This window comes from Aedes aegypti, chromosome 3 (assembly GCF_002204515.2).
Source record: "Aedes aegypti strain LVP_AGWG chromosome 3, AaegL5.0 Primary Assembly, whole genome shotgun sequence".
Taxonomy (NCBI): domain Eukaryota; kingdom Metazoa; phylum Arthropoda; class Insecta; order Diptera; family Culicidae; genus Aedes; species Aedes aegypti.
The window spans coordinates 219,561,307-219,576,514 of record NC_035109.1 but is presented as its reverse complement, the minus strand read 5'-3'; the positions used below and the strand labels follow the sequence as shown (position 1 = coordinate 219,576,514).

General features: G+C 40.2%; 1 protein-coding gene across 9 annotated transcripts in view; it reads left to right on the top strand.

The window, feature by feature from the left end:
- Positions 1 to 15,208, top strand: part of LOC5579847 (probable Ras GTPase-activating protein) — a 538,326-nt gene that overhangs the window by 507,266 nt on the left and 15,852 nt on the right. For all 9 annotated transcript variants that reach the window (XM_021854121.1, XM_021854120.1, XM_021854124.1 and 6 more), the window contains one exon: positions 15,088 to 15,193. In XM_021854121.1, the coding sequence (XP_021709813.1) occupies positions 15,088 to 15,193 (106 nt within the window). The remainder of the gene's footprint in view (positions 1 to 15,087; positions 15,194 to 15,208) is intronic.

Below are 15,208 nucleotides of genomic sequence, written 5' to 3'. Positions count from 1 at the left end.
GTGATGTGCCAACCATGATATTGTGCAACAATACCCCCACTAAGGATTACCGCTACACGTTGGATTATCAGCGCGCTCGTGTTTCCTCTTGAACGATTCAATTGGGCCTTCCATGGCCTGTGTTTTATTAAGGGCTATTGGTGATCGGGTTTGTTCCGATCAACTCAGATCGGCAAGCTGCACAATCTGCGGTTAGCTTCCCTTCTGAGCATTTCAAAAATTATGCGAGAGTTATACTTATGACTACTTCACTACCCTGGTGATCATAATAAAACTTGTTAACTGGAAAATGGGTTCTTGTTAGTCTACCGTGGGAACAGGATACTTTAATAACACTACAGGATACTTTAATAACACTATATATGATATATTACTATATATTGGGTATTGGGGAGGGGTAGCATAAGGGAGTTAATTGAACTGTTGACTGGATGAAAGTGCGTGGGGTCGCCAGCCTTTTGTCATGAGAAAATAGCCTTAGTGTTGTCTTCCAAAGGTCTTCAAAGATATTAACTAGCCCTGCTACAACAAACCATCAGGTAGATCATTCCATCCCGATATGATTCTGCAGCCATAGGTAATCCTTGCGCTGATGGTGGCTAAATAATAATAATCATCATCATCATCATAAACCAAAGCGTGTGACAACATTTCAAAAATCAAAAAAACAAAGCATTAAAATATTGAGTAAACATGTGATTCTGGTCTAAACGTTTGGAACGTTTGTGTTTCTGGTCTTTTTGACCATATTATAAGCTTTTCATGACATAGGACAAATTTGTACATTTTTGTGAATATTTCGAGTGCTGAAACGAATATTCTTATGGTTTTTATTGTGGTGGTAATTTAAAGCATCCTCGAGCAGATCATAATGACATTACACATTAAAACACTGATTTTGAGGTCGAATCCGGGGTGGCTCATATTGCCCCGTATATTCATATTGCTCTCATTGCCCCTATCTATGACTGTATCAACTGTTTCGTATGGTTGACTCAACTATACAAAATAGTTAAATCAGCCAATATTGAATTAAATACGATCAATACAACAGTATTATCGTTGAAGCCCACTATATTGCGACTGTTATGATACCATTAACTCACATCATTCAGTATTATAAGCGCGTAACTTCATCGACTTTATCTTTAGTAAATAACTTGACCGAACAACTGTTTGTCAGTGCTATTTTCGATTCAAAAGAAACAACTCATCGTCCTTCGTCATGCTGCATCGTAAAATGTTGTGAAAACCAATTGAATCTCGTGTACTAATCTAAAGAGAAAATCGACAAAGAGAAATCGATCACTGCAAATACACCTGTAGGATACTAATTGCGATTCTATCCTGAATCCGCTTGTAGGTTACAGGTGAATATTTACAGATTATCTCATAATGAATCTAAGATAACTGGTCGAAAAACAAAACGTCGAAAGGACAGAAAGTTGAAAGGACAGAAGGGCGAAAAACAAAAGGATAAAAAGGATTGTTTTTCGACGTTTTGTCCTTTAGACCTTTCATCCTTCGACTTTTTGTCCTTCGACTTTTTGTCCCTAAACCGTTCCAGATAGTACCTTCTATACCAAAAATAACTCAGGAATGTTATCCAACGATATAAGAAGATTTCCATCTGAGAATTCTACAAAGATATTCACAGAAATAAAAAAAAAACTAACGTTCACTACCCCAGATTCTCGTCTGAGTTTTTCGTCAATTATACCTTCTTCTGAGAAATTTATCCAAAAAGGAATCATAGGTATTAATTTGAGAATTTCACAAAAACTCATCCTGATATTTGTACATGAATTCTGTCGGGATTAGTATAAGCCTCACCCCAGAAATGTTTCCATAAAAGCCTTCAGGAACACCTCCGAGGATTCGTACTAGAATTCTTATAGTTTCCTCAAAATTCCGGATGAACCCCTACTAGAATTTCTATGAGTTTTGTTGCACAAATTTTTGGATGAATGATGTAAAGAATGCTATGGGAGGAATTCCTGCACGTGCAGCCATTTTAAAAGATCATGCTGAGAGTCATGAGATCCAATCCAAGTTGAGGATCTTTCGAGATTGTAAATTATCTGGACTTCTCATTGCGAACAATATGTTTCAATTAACCACGATAAACAAATGATAAATTGGTAAAGAAACTCAGTTTAAGCAGAAGAAGTGCTCATTAAGAACACTAAGCGGAAAAAATATTTGTCCCAAAAAATGAATTAGTCGGTATTCAATATTGATGGTTAAGCGATTTGTGCAATCATTATATTCAAAATTTGATTTTGACGATCTCCTAATAAAAATTGCTTTTCAGCTCACAATACATTGTATTCTTTATACCCATTTAAATTGTATTTTTGTCCAATACAAGTTTTCCCCTAACTTCATATCCACCCCATTACAATCACACAACACAGCAGCGAATCTAAAGCTCACTGAAAGGGTTTACTTTGTTGCGCACAAAACAATTTGTCGCGCTGATGTGCAGTGGTAAAAAGGTACCGACTGTGAATTTTCCCACTCGAAAATTAACACCTTTTGGTGCGGCGATTGATGAGCAGCCCTAAAATTCGTCCATCAAAGAAGAGCTGAGCTGAGCGCGCAAATCCTTTCTTGACGGCAACGCGCCATAGTGGTGAAACTGAATTTCTTTTATTCGTATGTACCATAGCTAATCGGAGACGGCTTTCATCAACCGCCTAAAAACCTTTGATTTATTTTGCATTTATTTGTGGACCTTTGACAATAATTTAGATATTCAACAATATGAAAGCCACTGGCGATAAAGTAATTTTTACATTTCCATCAAGAAACTACCAGGGATTAGATTATCATTGTTGGTTGACTAATGGAAAAATGCAAAGGTTGTACCAATTTTGTAACTGGACGACAGTCCTACAGAAGCTTCCAGCCCTCTATCAGTAAACTTTTTCAAAAGGAAATTTTGAACAGGATGGTTGTCCACATCAGAGAAAACTCAATTTTTGCCAATGAGCAGATCGGATTCCGCCATGGACATTCGACAACTCATAAATTTTACGTGTAACAAATTTGAATCATTCCAGCAAATATGAAGGCTATTATACTGGTCTTGCTCTTCTAGACATAGAAAAAGCATTCGCCAGTGTTTGGCACGAAGGCTTGATTGTAAAATTAAAAAAACTTTAATTTTCCAACATTCACCGAAGGACGAAGCCTGCGTAGTAGATTCCGAAAAAGTTTGGATATTTTTTCTTCATACTTGCAAAAATGGAAGATTTCTCCTAATTTTTCTAAAACTTAACTAATAATATTCCCACATAAACCAAAATATCTTTATTTGAACCCTTCAAGTAGGCATGTTGTCACGATTAGAGGGGTTCCAATAAATTGGTCAGATGAAGTTAAGTCTATAGGGCTTATGCTAGATTTTAACTTTCTAAAATCACATTGAGGACATGCAAGCCAAATGTAACAAATATATAAAATAACTGTATGCACTTATTAACAAAAAATCAAAAGTCTGTCTTAAGAACAAGCTTTTGCTTGCTTTACCAATATTAACTCTTTCAATAGAATAGGCCTTGTGAGTTACATGGAATATCCAATGTTGAAACATTGAAACAAATGTTGATTAATATTATTAAAAATTTTAGAAACAAAGAAACAGTCTTCTATTTCCACGATTATTGCGTTGTACATATAGGTTAAGTTAGGTTAAGCTTATTGAAAGCGTTTTTTTTTCTCTTATGATCAGATGAAATCAGCTTTCCTTTAACAATTCTAATTCTGCTACGGCAAATGTTAATAAAAGCTTAATTGAGTTTTACCAAATTAGGATGATAAAGTTGTCTAACACAGAACACCTAGATATATATAAAAGAATTGAAAAAAGACAATCTAGCTATACTATTTACATATATTTAATATCTCGCATTGAAATTGTCTGACCATACGTCGATTTCGACATTAGAGGAGACTTTCCTCAGGAGAGTTACTCTCCTTCGATCAATTACCTCCAGGAGAAATTACCGTTGCTAATAACATAAATTCATCGCAGTTTGGAAGGTAGACATTTGACCTATAGATTAGCCACGCGACAGCAGAGGTCTTAACCATAATGGCACCGTGCACAGTGCTATGGAGGATTTTCATCAAAAACTAGCAGACCTCTGCCGTCAACCCGGATCGCTCATCGACCGCAACTCGTAGAAAAACATGTTAATTATACTTTCACATCGATCAGCAACAACCAAGACGCCATAGGTTGCCTTCGTCGTTTTTGTTGTTGCTGATGCTGAACGAGCAAAGTGCACCCAGTTGTCCATGTATGGTAAACGCACACTCCGCATCCAGCAATGTCGCTTAACCCTGAAAAGCACTTAGTCGACCGACTCGGACCGGGGTTCCGATCTCCAGGGGCTTCAATCGCCACAGACCCGTCTATTGTCCCCCCTCCAGGCAAAGCGATAGATTTACGATTCGGGAGATCCGATTAAGAGATTATTCGCTGGATGCTAATTACGTTCAATCCGATTTGACTTCATTCCACACTGTTTGATGGCGTTAGTCAATCTAAAGGCCGGTAAGCGGTGATGGCTACCGATAATGGTATTCATATGCTGAATTTTTGCTACATATACCTTGCGCTCATACAGTGAGAGGCAAAATAAAGTGCCCACCTTACCAGTTTTCGAATTTCTCTCATTGATTTGGTTCAAATTAAAGTTAACACACCTAAATCTTTTGTGATATTTTATTTTTGATGTTCTTTTAAAGTTGCACTTACGAAATTTTGATAAAAAAAAAGAATTTTACTTAAAGAAAAAGAAAATCAATTTGTATTGAAAAAAAAGTAGTGACAAAAATAAGTGCCCACTTCCTTCTTGGCCCCAGAAAAGATGATTTAAGAAAAATAAAAAGCAATTTAATAGTTAATGTGTCCTCCTTTGGCCTTAAGGACTTACTGGAGGCTCTTCGGCATGCTTTTCACCAGGTTTTGTAGGTGTTGTGGATCTAGTTCTTCCCAGGCGCGCTCCAAGGCTTCAAAATAATTATTTTTGTTGGTAACACCAGTTTTTTCAACCCTGGCATCGAGAATCGCCCACAAATTCTCGATGGGGTTGAGGTCTGGGCTTTGTGGAGGCCATTCCAGCGGTTTAATCCGACAAGACCGGAAAAAAGACTTGGTCTTCTTTCCAGTATGCTTCGGGTCGTTGTTCTAGAGAAATATGAATTTCTCTTCAAGGCCCGTCTGGATCAGCGAAACCTCCAGATTTTCCAGCAAGATGTTAATGTAGGAATCTGCCATCATTATTCCGTCGATTTTCACGAGGTTTTCTACTCCACTCCATGAAAAACACCCCCAGACCATCACAGTCACAGTAGCAGTAATGGTAGCAGTCCATAACTGGGGACGGAAGTGAGAGTCCGGCTGACCGCAGACCACAAACCCGGAGAGAAAACTTGAGGTTATTAACTTGTGGTGACTACGGTTGCGGTTACGCTATCCGGCGAGATGTCACACCGGATCCGCGCCAAATGATGTGCACCGGATAGGATTTTGTCGAATTATGGCGACACGAGACGCCGCAAAAGTTGATTAGCATACGAACGACAGTAAAAGTTTGTGAGAGTTAAAACTGGATATGAATATTGACGGCATGATGCGGGGACACCACAGTATAAAACGCAACGCATGATTACACATCGTTGCCCCTGGTATTGATGATGTTTAATATGTAATTAGGTTGTATGAAGGATCGTCGACGAAGATGCGACATTGATTGATGAACGATGAGAAGCTACTACGGCTCATTGTTCTTTTTTGTTTATAAAATGGTGCTTGGCTGATCTAACCTCAAAATAAGATACCTAGAAATAAAATGATGCATCCTTGTAAACAAATTACAGTGCCTATCAAATGAGCCTCAGGCCATTTCGATCTGACGAAGAAATTTCCTCTGTTTTCTTTACCCTCACAGATTGTTTCATTATGCGTAGCCATCTAGCGTGGCCGGCAATAGAACTTGTCATTCTATCTCAACTCTAACCTCCAAATGCATAGCTATCATCGTCTAATCACTTATCAAAGTGAATCATGTGATACAACGATTCTCCCTATTAGCAAACATCCCTTCCAGTAACCTTTGTGGAGATGCAAAGGTGAATATAGTCTCCAAATAGCCAATAATCGAATTTGACTTCAAGGACTTTGCCAGCGCCGTTATTGACCCTGTATGAATAGAGGCAATCATTTATGCACACTGATAAATATCATAGTGATGTGAAGTCAGTCTAAGCTAAACTCTTACCTCTTAATACCTAGCTATCGTTTCCCAAACAGCTTCTTGTAAAAAATTGGAATAACATTGATACTGTAAACAATATGATCACTTCCAATATACCTTATACGAAACAATGAACAGATGTCCGAGTTCACTATTTGACGTTTAAGCGGTGCCGTGTTATTTATGTGGATCCACTCAAAGGAAGGTAAATAATGACGGTGATCTTTAGGTGTACAGATACAGATAGTTGTACTGGAAGTAGACTACGAATGATTATTTTCCTGGAGGCAGCGATATCACTCAGGCAATTCTCGTATGCAAGCCAGTGCAAGCTGATCTTGTCATAAGTACATAGCAGGAAGTTGGCCAGGAAACCTGTCCGTATAAATTTAATGTGATTATGTTGAAGCCTTCCGCAGAATCGATAGGAATCGATTATCGACATGACGTTCTGTAGTTCTAACCCAATAGGAATCATGAACTGGCACGTTAATGAGGTTGAACGATCATCAAGCTATTCGTAATAGTATAACGCGGGCGGAGGGCAGTGCGATGTTACTTGACCCAAGTCCGAGTCTGGAAAACAACGCGCTTCGACAGCGAAGTATTCGCTGAAACCCTAAGGCGCGAACGGAACACTTTGGACCTAAATTGCGATTTGTCACTGCCACTTCACTCATATTTTGGGGCCGGTACACACTTGGGCCATGTGAGACTGTTTATGGTAGATGCTACTATGGTTGTTCTGAACTCCACTGCGCTGCTCGTCATAATCTTCGGGCGGACCGGTTAGACCGGTTAGATGCCGATGTCGGTCTTGCGATTCCGGTTGAGGTATGACTTCCGGTACGCAAACGCCCCGGCGACCCGAAGCCGGCGATTCGTCGTGATCGATACTACTCGGCGTAGTTCCCGACGGTGAAGCTATCCTACTCCGATGGAGGAATATCTCCCGAAACCGGTAACGTTACGCATTGTTCACACTCCATATTAGGCTGTAGAGTGCCGAAATCGACCCAGCGATTCCGGTGGATGGAAACTTCCGGTTCATAGGTACCCTGACGACCATTTCCCGGTGCTGTTTGGCGATCTACTCAGCTACCCAGACAACCAGAAATCGCATGAAAGTTCACGTTACAACTCGTTTATTCATACTAATTACATCATACCCGCAAAACACCGTGGATAAACTCGTCAGATTGATGACCTTCCTCGCATAAAACACTTCTTTTCTGAGTTCACTTGTACATTTTGTTTCGTCTCGTACACTCGTACAAACAAAATCGGATCACTCCGTAGCAGCTGTCAAATCAATATTTGTTATCATAAGTAAAGTCGGATAAGATCACAGGTTAGTTCGGTAGAAAATTTATACACTCGCGTTGTATGGTATTATTCATCACATAATGTATGCACGCATATCGCCTCCACTTTTGTACGTAGAAGGCCTTTTCGTGACATCTTATAAGTGAAATGTTGCACATACAAAGCCTCCAGGTGATTTCGTTATATGTACATTTTGGTTGTCTGGGTAGTCTCCGGCGGAGAACCTAGCCTATTCCACCGCAATGTTTGCCGGATTCAGTCCTGCCATTCCGGTTGAGGGATGACTTGCGGTTTGCAGGCACCCCGGCTACCCTACGCTCGAACTACTCGGCCTAGTCTTTGACGGACTCGGCGGTGGCTTCTCGATGTTTGGGCAATCTGGTCAGTGCCCGAATCTATGAAGACAGTTTCAGAAACATCCATTATCTAATAAGAACTGTGTCAGGTAGAAGTCCACCTCTCCACGCTTCCTATTCATCCACGTTGACAGGTTCGGGATGAGCCGGTGGGTCAGTCTTTCGTTCTCCGCACAGTCCCATTCGTGCTGCCACCTCGCCATATATTCGACTCTAACCATCAACCGTCCGCTTCTGACGACTCTTCGTTGGTAGCACTCGATATCCTCCGCCAAAGTGCAGCAAAAGGGGATCATACCGGCTATAGTGCATGCCGCATCTGACGATGCCGTTCTATACGCACTCGCGAATCGCATTGCCATCAGCCGAAACGCTCTGTTCACCTTTTTGCTGTTCTGCTTTGTTTCTAGTGCCTTGCCCCAAGCAGGAATTCCATACCTTAGTATAGATGAAGAGACGTTAGCTAGTAGACGTCTCGTACTGCTGCTTGGACCGCCTAAGCTTCGCCCTGATTCTTCCTATTGCGTTCATTGCCTTCTCGTACTTTTCGCATGCGTAATCAACATGGCTGTTGAAATACAGCCGATCGTCGATCATTACTCCCAGGTGTTCCAACACGCGCTTCGGTGCAATCACATACCTTCCGACGTTGACCTTCATCTGCTGAACTGCCTTGCAGTACCTCTGTTTTGTGGTGAGCTATCTGCAGTTTGACTCCGCTCATCCAGCCCTCGATTGCGTTAATTGTTTCCATCACAGACATCTACTTCTTCCAGTGTCTCGCCCATCACCGTTAGTGATATATCATCCGCAAAATGAACATTCTTCACCTTCTTGGTAGCCGCAGTGACTAGACTCCGTCGTACATCCCGTTCCAAAGAGTTGGACCGAGAATGGAACCTTGTGGGACGCCCGCTGTCTCTTGCATTGACTTCTGCCCTTCATTTGATTCGTACTCCAGGATTCTGCTTTGGAAGCAGCTCTTCAGGATCATGCACAGATAGTCGGGAACCTGCAATCTGTGCAGTTCTGCGACGATGGCCTCCCAGCTGGCGTTGTTGAATGCGTTTTTCGCATATATCGTTACCACGGCGCAGTATCGATCTCCTTTTCGTTTCTGATTCGACGCCTTTTCGGCACACTCGAGTACTGCTCGAAAGTCCTGCTACATGTGTTAAGTGCTATATGCACTGGCCCCTCCTGAAGTAATACCGTATGGTGGTTCCAGGGAGAAAAGGGTCTGAGACCAAAGGCAATGTATGTGCATTCTATACACAACTTACAGTACATGGGCTGGTTTTAGTGTGTCGTCAGTTGTGCGGCATCCCCACACTTCCTACGTTACCTTCTGAAGGGTCTGGCTGCAGAGTTGTCCCTTGCTAAAATGCAGCCGATTCGTCCTAAAATGCCTGTAAAAGTACATAGTAGATAGATAGATAAATCTGCTCACTGCCTTCTACCTCTCCGGCCGCCTTAGAAGCTGTTCATAAACCACGTAGTCTTTTTTTTTGTTCGCCTTAAATCTTCACACAGTTTTGCACATTATAATATAATCGGTCCTATCCGTATTGTGAGCATCTGGGGGAAGCTGTTCTCGTCCATGGTATGTTGGATCTCATGTGACATAGTTGATGCTTCCCGTGTTTTCATCATAAATCAGGCATTTCGGTGGCTTACACCAGTCTTGCGCTTTGTGGCCTTCTTCTCAACTTCTTTTGCAAAGTTCGAAGTAGTTTGCGCTTCTTTCAACTCGAATTGCTCTATCAGTTCCATCATCGGCCTTTAGATTATCCTTGGAAGAAACCTCGTTCACGTTCTTGCATTAATGAGTAGCTCTCGAACTCAAGGCCCACTACCAGCGTATTTCCTATGGTTTTCTCGGTAAGCTTGTTCTGTTAACCTTTCGTCTGTATTACACAAGACATTCACGTAGAAATCGTTACGACATCTCCGCATCTCTAGGACAATCTTGATGGCCAACAATTTCTTTTCAGTTGTCTCCACTTTTGTACCACGCTTCTCCATTCCACAACACGACCGTTATCATCTATGCTCACTCTTCTTGTTGTCAGTTTCTATTTTCATCGTTGTACAAATGTTTGGAGTGCTCCTTCTACTTGGTAGCAAAAACTGTTTCATCGGTCGGAAACTTCTCCTATCCGTCCGTAACCTAGAACCTTTGCACTATGCAGATCCATACTTTCTTGGGCTTCAGCTATCACCTGCTGTCTGTTTTTATGGTTTATTCGCACGTGTTACCAGGCACAGCTATCTATAGAGCCGAGTACCAGCCATTGCAGCATTTTCCACATATGTCATTCTCTCTTGTCATTTCAGGGCTGTTGTTAATCTCAACTGGCCGTTTCTTTGGTGAGTTGAGATGCAATGTCGTGCTACACGATAAGTTGTTCATCTGCAACAACCAGACAGCTCACCAATCCATCCCGAGGTGGATTAGTTATAATTTGGCCATTTCCATTTGATTTTGCCGTAAATGACCAAATTATATACTCGTAACGGTCTGTCCAAATTACTTTGATCACCCTACATATACAAAACGTGGATGTTTATGCTGATTGAACAAACGAAAAAATCTCATATCTTAAAGCAATGCTCTTTACTGGTTCATGCGGAAAGATTAGCATGTTCGGCTTAACAAATATTATTTTAAATATCGAATAACTAGATATGCAGTTCAACAAGTATACGATTATAGAAAGCTTTATATTTTCAATTCATAGTTAATGCAAAAATAAATTTAAAAAATATTTTTTGGACTAAATCAAATTCCTTAAAGAATGGTCTACTCTTTGAACTGTTTTTTAATTACGATGTGCAAAAATTCACCTGACTAAAGATTTATAGATTGAATGCAATATTGATGTTATTGTCGCGCCACCACCAAACCGAATCGCGCCAGTGTGACTCGTGACGCGCCTCAACTCATCGCTCTTTTTAATCAGTTTTAAAATGTGGCGCTGCATTCTTACGATGTTTATGAACACAGCGCACTATTCAAATGTTAGTCGCTACGCTTGGAGATCGTGAAAAAAAAAATAAAAAATAAATGTTCGTCCTTATTTCTGCCGGATCCATAATACGATTTGCCTACACAGTAAAATCCAATGCAACACGAGAAATGGATTTAAATCATTATAATGTTATACATGTTCTAAGAAAAAAATCCTTAATTATGCTTGTGGAAGTTGCTCTACATTTTTTTGGGAAATTCCCCTAGGATTTCTCCTGGAATTCCTCTTGATTTATTCCAAACCCTCTCTGGGATTGATCTGAAAATCTTGGAATTCTTTCTAATATCTCTTTAAATTCTTCTGGAAAATCTATTATTCTTGAAGATATTGCTTTGAGATTCTTCCGAACAATTTTGTAGAACCCTTCTGGTATTAATTCTGAGATTCTTATAGACATCCCTCTGTGATTCTTCTGGGCATATTTTTAGGATTTTTGCAGGAATTCCTCTGTGATTTTAGCGTGTATCTCCTTAAGATTTCTTTTATAATCCTAGTAATTGAATTGTTAGATTTTTTTCGGAAATATTACAGAGGTTTCTACCGAAAATCCTGTTGCAAGTCAATTAGATATTTTTTTAAAGAGTTCTGCCAAAGATTTCCTAGTGCTCTAATAGAAATTCTTCTGGAATTCCTCCGAACTCTGAGATCCTTCGCAAAATGTTCTACCGGTAATACTCATACGATTCTTATGAAAATGCCTCTGAACTCTAACAAAAATCATCTAAGATGCTTTCGGGAACTATGTTTTTGGATGGATTTCCGGAATAAATCCCTCAGGAATTTGGTAAGAAACACGAAAAATTTCTGGAAAAAAAATTTCAAAAGATATTCAGAAGAATCACAGATCTTTTAAAAGAATTGCATCCCTCTGGAAAGCAATCATAGAAACATTTTCGCAGAATTCCAGGGAAATTTCACGGATGAAATTCGGAAGGCTTCCATGAAAATCCAAGACGAATTTGTGGGATAATGCAAGCGAAAGTCTTCCTGGTATTTTTTTTTCCGAAGAATCACAGAGCGAACAGAGATATAACTAGAATAATTTCAGAAGGATTTCCGACAGAAACTAAGAGGACTTTCCGAAAGATTTTTAGAAGCATCCCAGAAGGGGTTTTCTGAAGAATCTCATAGGGATTCTTGGAAGATTCTCTGAAAGTTTTTTTGTAGTATCATAAATAAATTGCAAGAAGTTTATGAATGAGCAACAGAGGAATTTCCTGATAAATTTCAGAAGGATTTTGTATAAAGGATTCCATGAGTTTTGACGGAAGAACTTTAGAGAGATTTTTGGGATAAACCCAGAGAAATTTATGGAAGAGTTGATGAGGGATTCCAGGAAGAATCTCAGAGCGATTTTCCGAAAAATCTCAGGAGAAGTTTCAGAACTTCGTGAAGAATCCTAAAGTGATTCAATTTATAAGCTTAGATGATCTTCCCGAAGAATCCCAGAATAAATAAAAGAAGATTAAAAAATAATCACTAATGCATAAACTATTATTTTGTGTGACTATTTTTTAGTGTTGTAATTTTTCAGTGTACGCGCTCGAGAAACGAATCTGGCCCTGGTGCAATAACCGCGCTACATTCGATGAATCTTATGCAACAAATATTGTTGGCGCTATCTGTATTCACTTACCAAAACCATTGTGCTACTTTTCCCCGAATGTTGTTCCCCCGAATGTCGGTTCCCCGAACGCCAGTTCCCTGAATGGCCCATTTCCCCGAATGTCATTTCCCCGAAAAGTAGCTGCAGTTCAAATAGATGCTAGGATAGTTTTCAGAGGCAGGATGGTGAATTAGAAAGAACGATAAGCAATCAAAAGAAGGAGGTATTTGGTCATTCTCGATTATACACATGTTGCCAAAAATGCTGAGGACGACAAAATTCGCAAGAATCGCTAATCAAATAAAGAAGGGTGCATATCAGATGACGAGTACGTTCATCACCCTGAAATGTACGAAGATATGACAAATATGAGTGCCAAAATCAATTTCGGGGAAATGAGCTATTCGGGGAAACGGGATATTCGGGGAACTGGCATTCGGGGAACTCGTGTTCGGGGAAACGACATTTGGGGAACCGACATTCGGGGAAAAGTTGCACAACCATTTCATCTTCCTCGCTGGCTAGCGACAATGACATCCTGCACCATTGTGGTCTAAGCTTTATGCTGTTGACATCTCCAGAAACGTTGATTCTACCCTACCGCTCTTCTAGCTCTCATTAACCCCATCCGATGTCATGCTTTAGATAATTAATTGAACTATCTCTGGAACTATTGATCCACCCCCGAATTTGACTAGCTATGAGATAGTCACAACTTTTATTCATCTGGGAAATTGTATGATTCCGTAACGAACGAGAAAGAAACTTTTGACACTAAGGTGGATTAATATGTGTTTTCAATGTTCAACATTCAAATGTCCGCGTCACTTCTCTATTTCCGCTAAGATCAATATCGCCGGCAATGCCTTACATGCAGGATGAAATATACGCAAAGGCCATTACCAGCTGGCATTCCACTGGAAATTTTCAGTGCTATTCAAATCATAACAATCTCGAAGCTGATCGCAAAGTGATGACAACAAGCAAGATCAGTTTTATTTTCCATTCGTCATCACATTACTGATGGATGATGCGTCTTCTGTTGTGCCGAGTTTCTACCATAAACTGGTTAGGAAAAATCATTTCTTTCCTGTGGAACGTGACACCGTCGTCGTTCTAGCAATGAGCAACGATATCTTTTAGAGCAAAAAAAAAGTTAGTTGAAATATTCAAACCGGGTTCAACCCGGTTGTACTTGGAGAGCTCAAGTTTCAGACCCAGATGGCTGAGCAAGCAACGAGGCGAAGGCAGATCGGACTGATCGCACTCCCGAGAGCCATATGATGGATGACTTTGGACACTGATTATATTATGTTTTGGTTCCATTTTGTTCGTCCCTCTCGCAAACGGGTTAGATTTCCTCCAAACAACAGCAAACAACCAATGAGGCGACAACGATAACAACGGGTTCCGTTTTCTGGGGGACGTGATCTTACAAAATCGAAAGGTCACAACACATAGCTTGCAACAACGTTGGCCGATGCGTAACCTACCAAGCGAAGCACGTGAACCGACCGTTATGCCAAATGTCACGGGTCGCTCGAGATCAACGAGTGAAAGCTTCATCTACAGACTTAGCACGAAACGGCTGACGCATCAATTATGACAATTTGTGCCATGCAGGAAGTGTAGTTTAACCAATTTTGTGCATCTTTGTCAACACTTGATTATTAATTCATCCGAGTTCTGGGACAGATTATCTCTCCAATTGTTAAGTTAGTTAGTCATTTCATTATACAAAGAGATCATCCCATCGTAATTATTTATAGAAAATATCAAAATTGTCTGTCAGTAACGCCCTAAAATATTTCATAACATATGAAACACTACAATAGCTGTTCGAATTTGAAAACACTGCAACAGCTTTTGAAAACAATACAACGTTTTTTATGACTTAAGCATAAAACACTACAACAGCATGTTCAATGCTTTAATTAGTATAGTATATTATAGTAATTAGGCGGTTATGCTATCTTTAGTGATTAACTTGTGATGAAAGGGCTTTTTACGATGATACTTTATCGACCTTTGACCTTTGATGCATGGTTTAACGCTTTCCTTTTCCGTTGCTATCGCCAAAAAAATAAAATATATTATTTCATTCTGAACCGCTCTATAAGAAGAGTAATTCCCTGCTGTATCATGCAAGTGCGTGCGGTGCGCATCATCCCATGAAGTTCTCACACTTGACTTAATTTTTATTTCATGGCTGTCGTCGTCACTTGCCCGTGGTCCTGGATGCTGCATGTGCATTCCACTACCACAGTGCGTATAACTCGTTTACTCGCGGTTCGGTGCAACACAAGGCAGAACAAAATTGACCATTCATGATGGGCTTCCATTCTTGGAACAAGTCGTCGAGTCGGAATTCTAAATGAACATGATGATTGATGGTGGTTGGCAATTGTGTATAATGTACGAATAATGATTCATTGCTAGCCTCCCATAACGAAATGGAATCTCATTGTCGGTTTTGTTCTTCTCCTCTTCCGTTTCAGACACATCATACGAAAAAGCATGCCGAAGAGGCTCGGCACCGAGTACCCCGATTCTGGGTCAGAAGTCAGAATCAACCTCGCGGTTCACAAACTTTTTCTCCAAACGGTAATTGGTTGAATA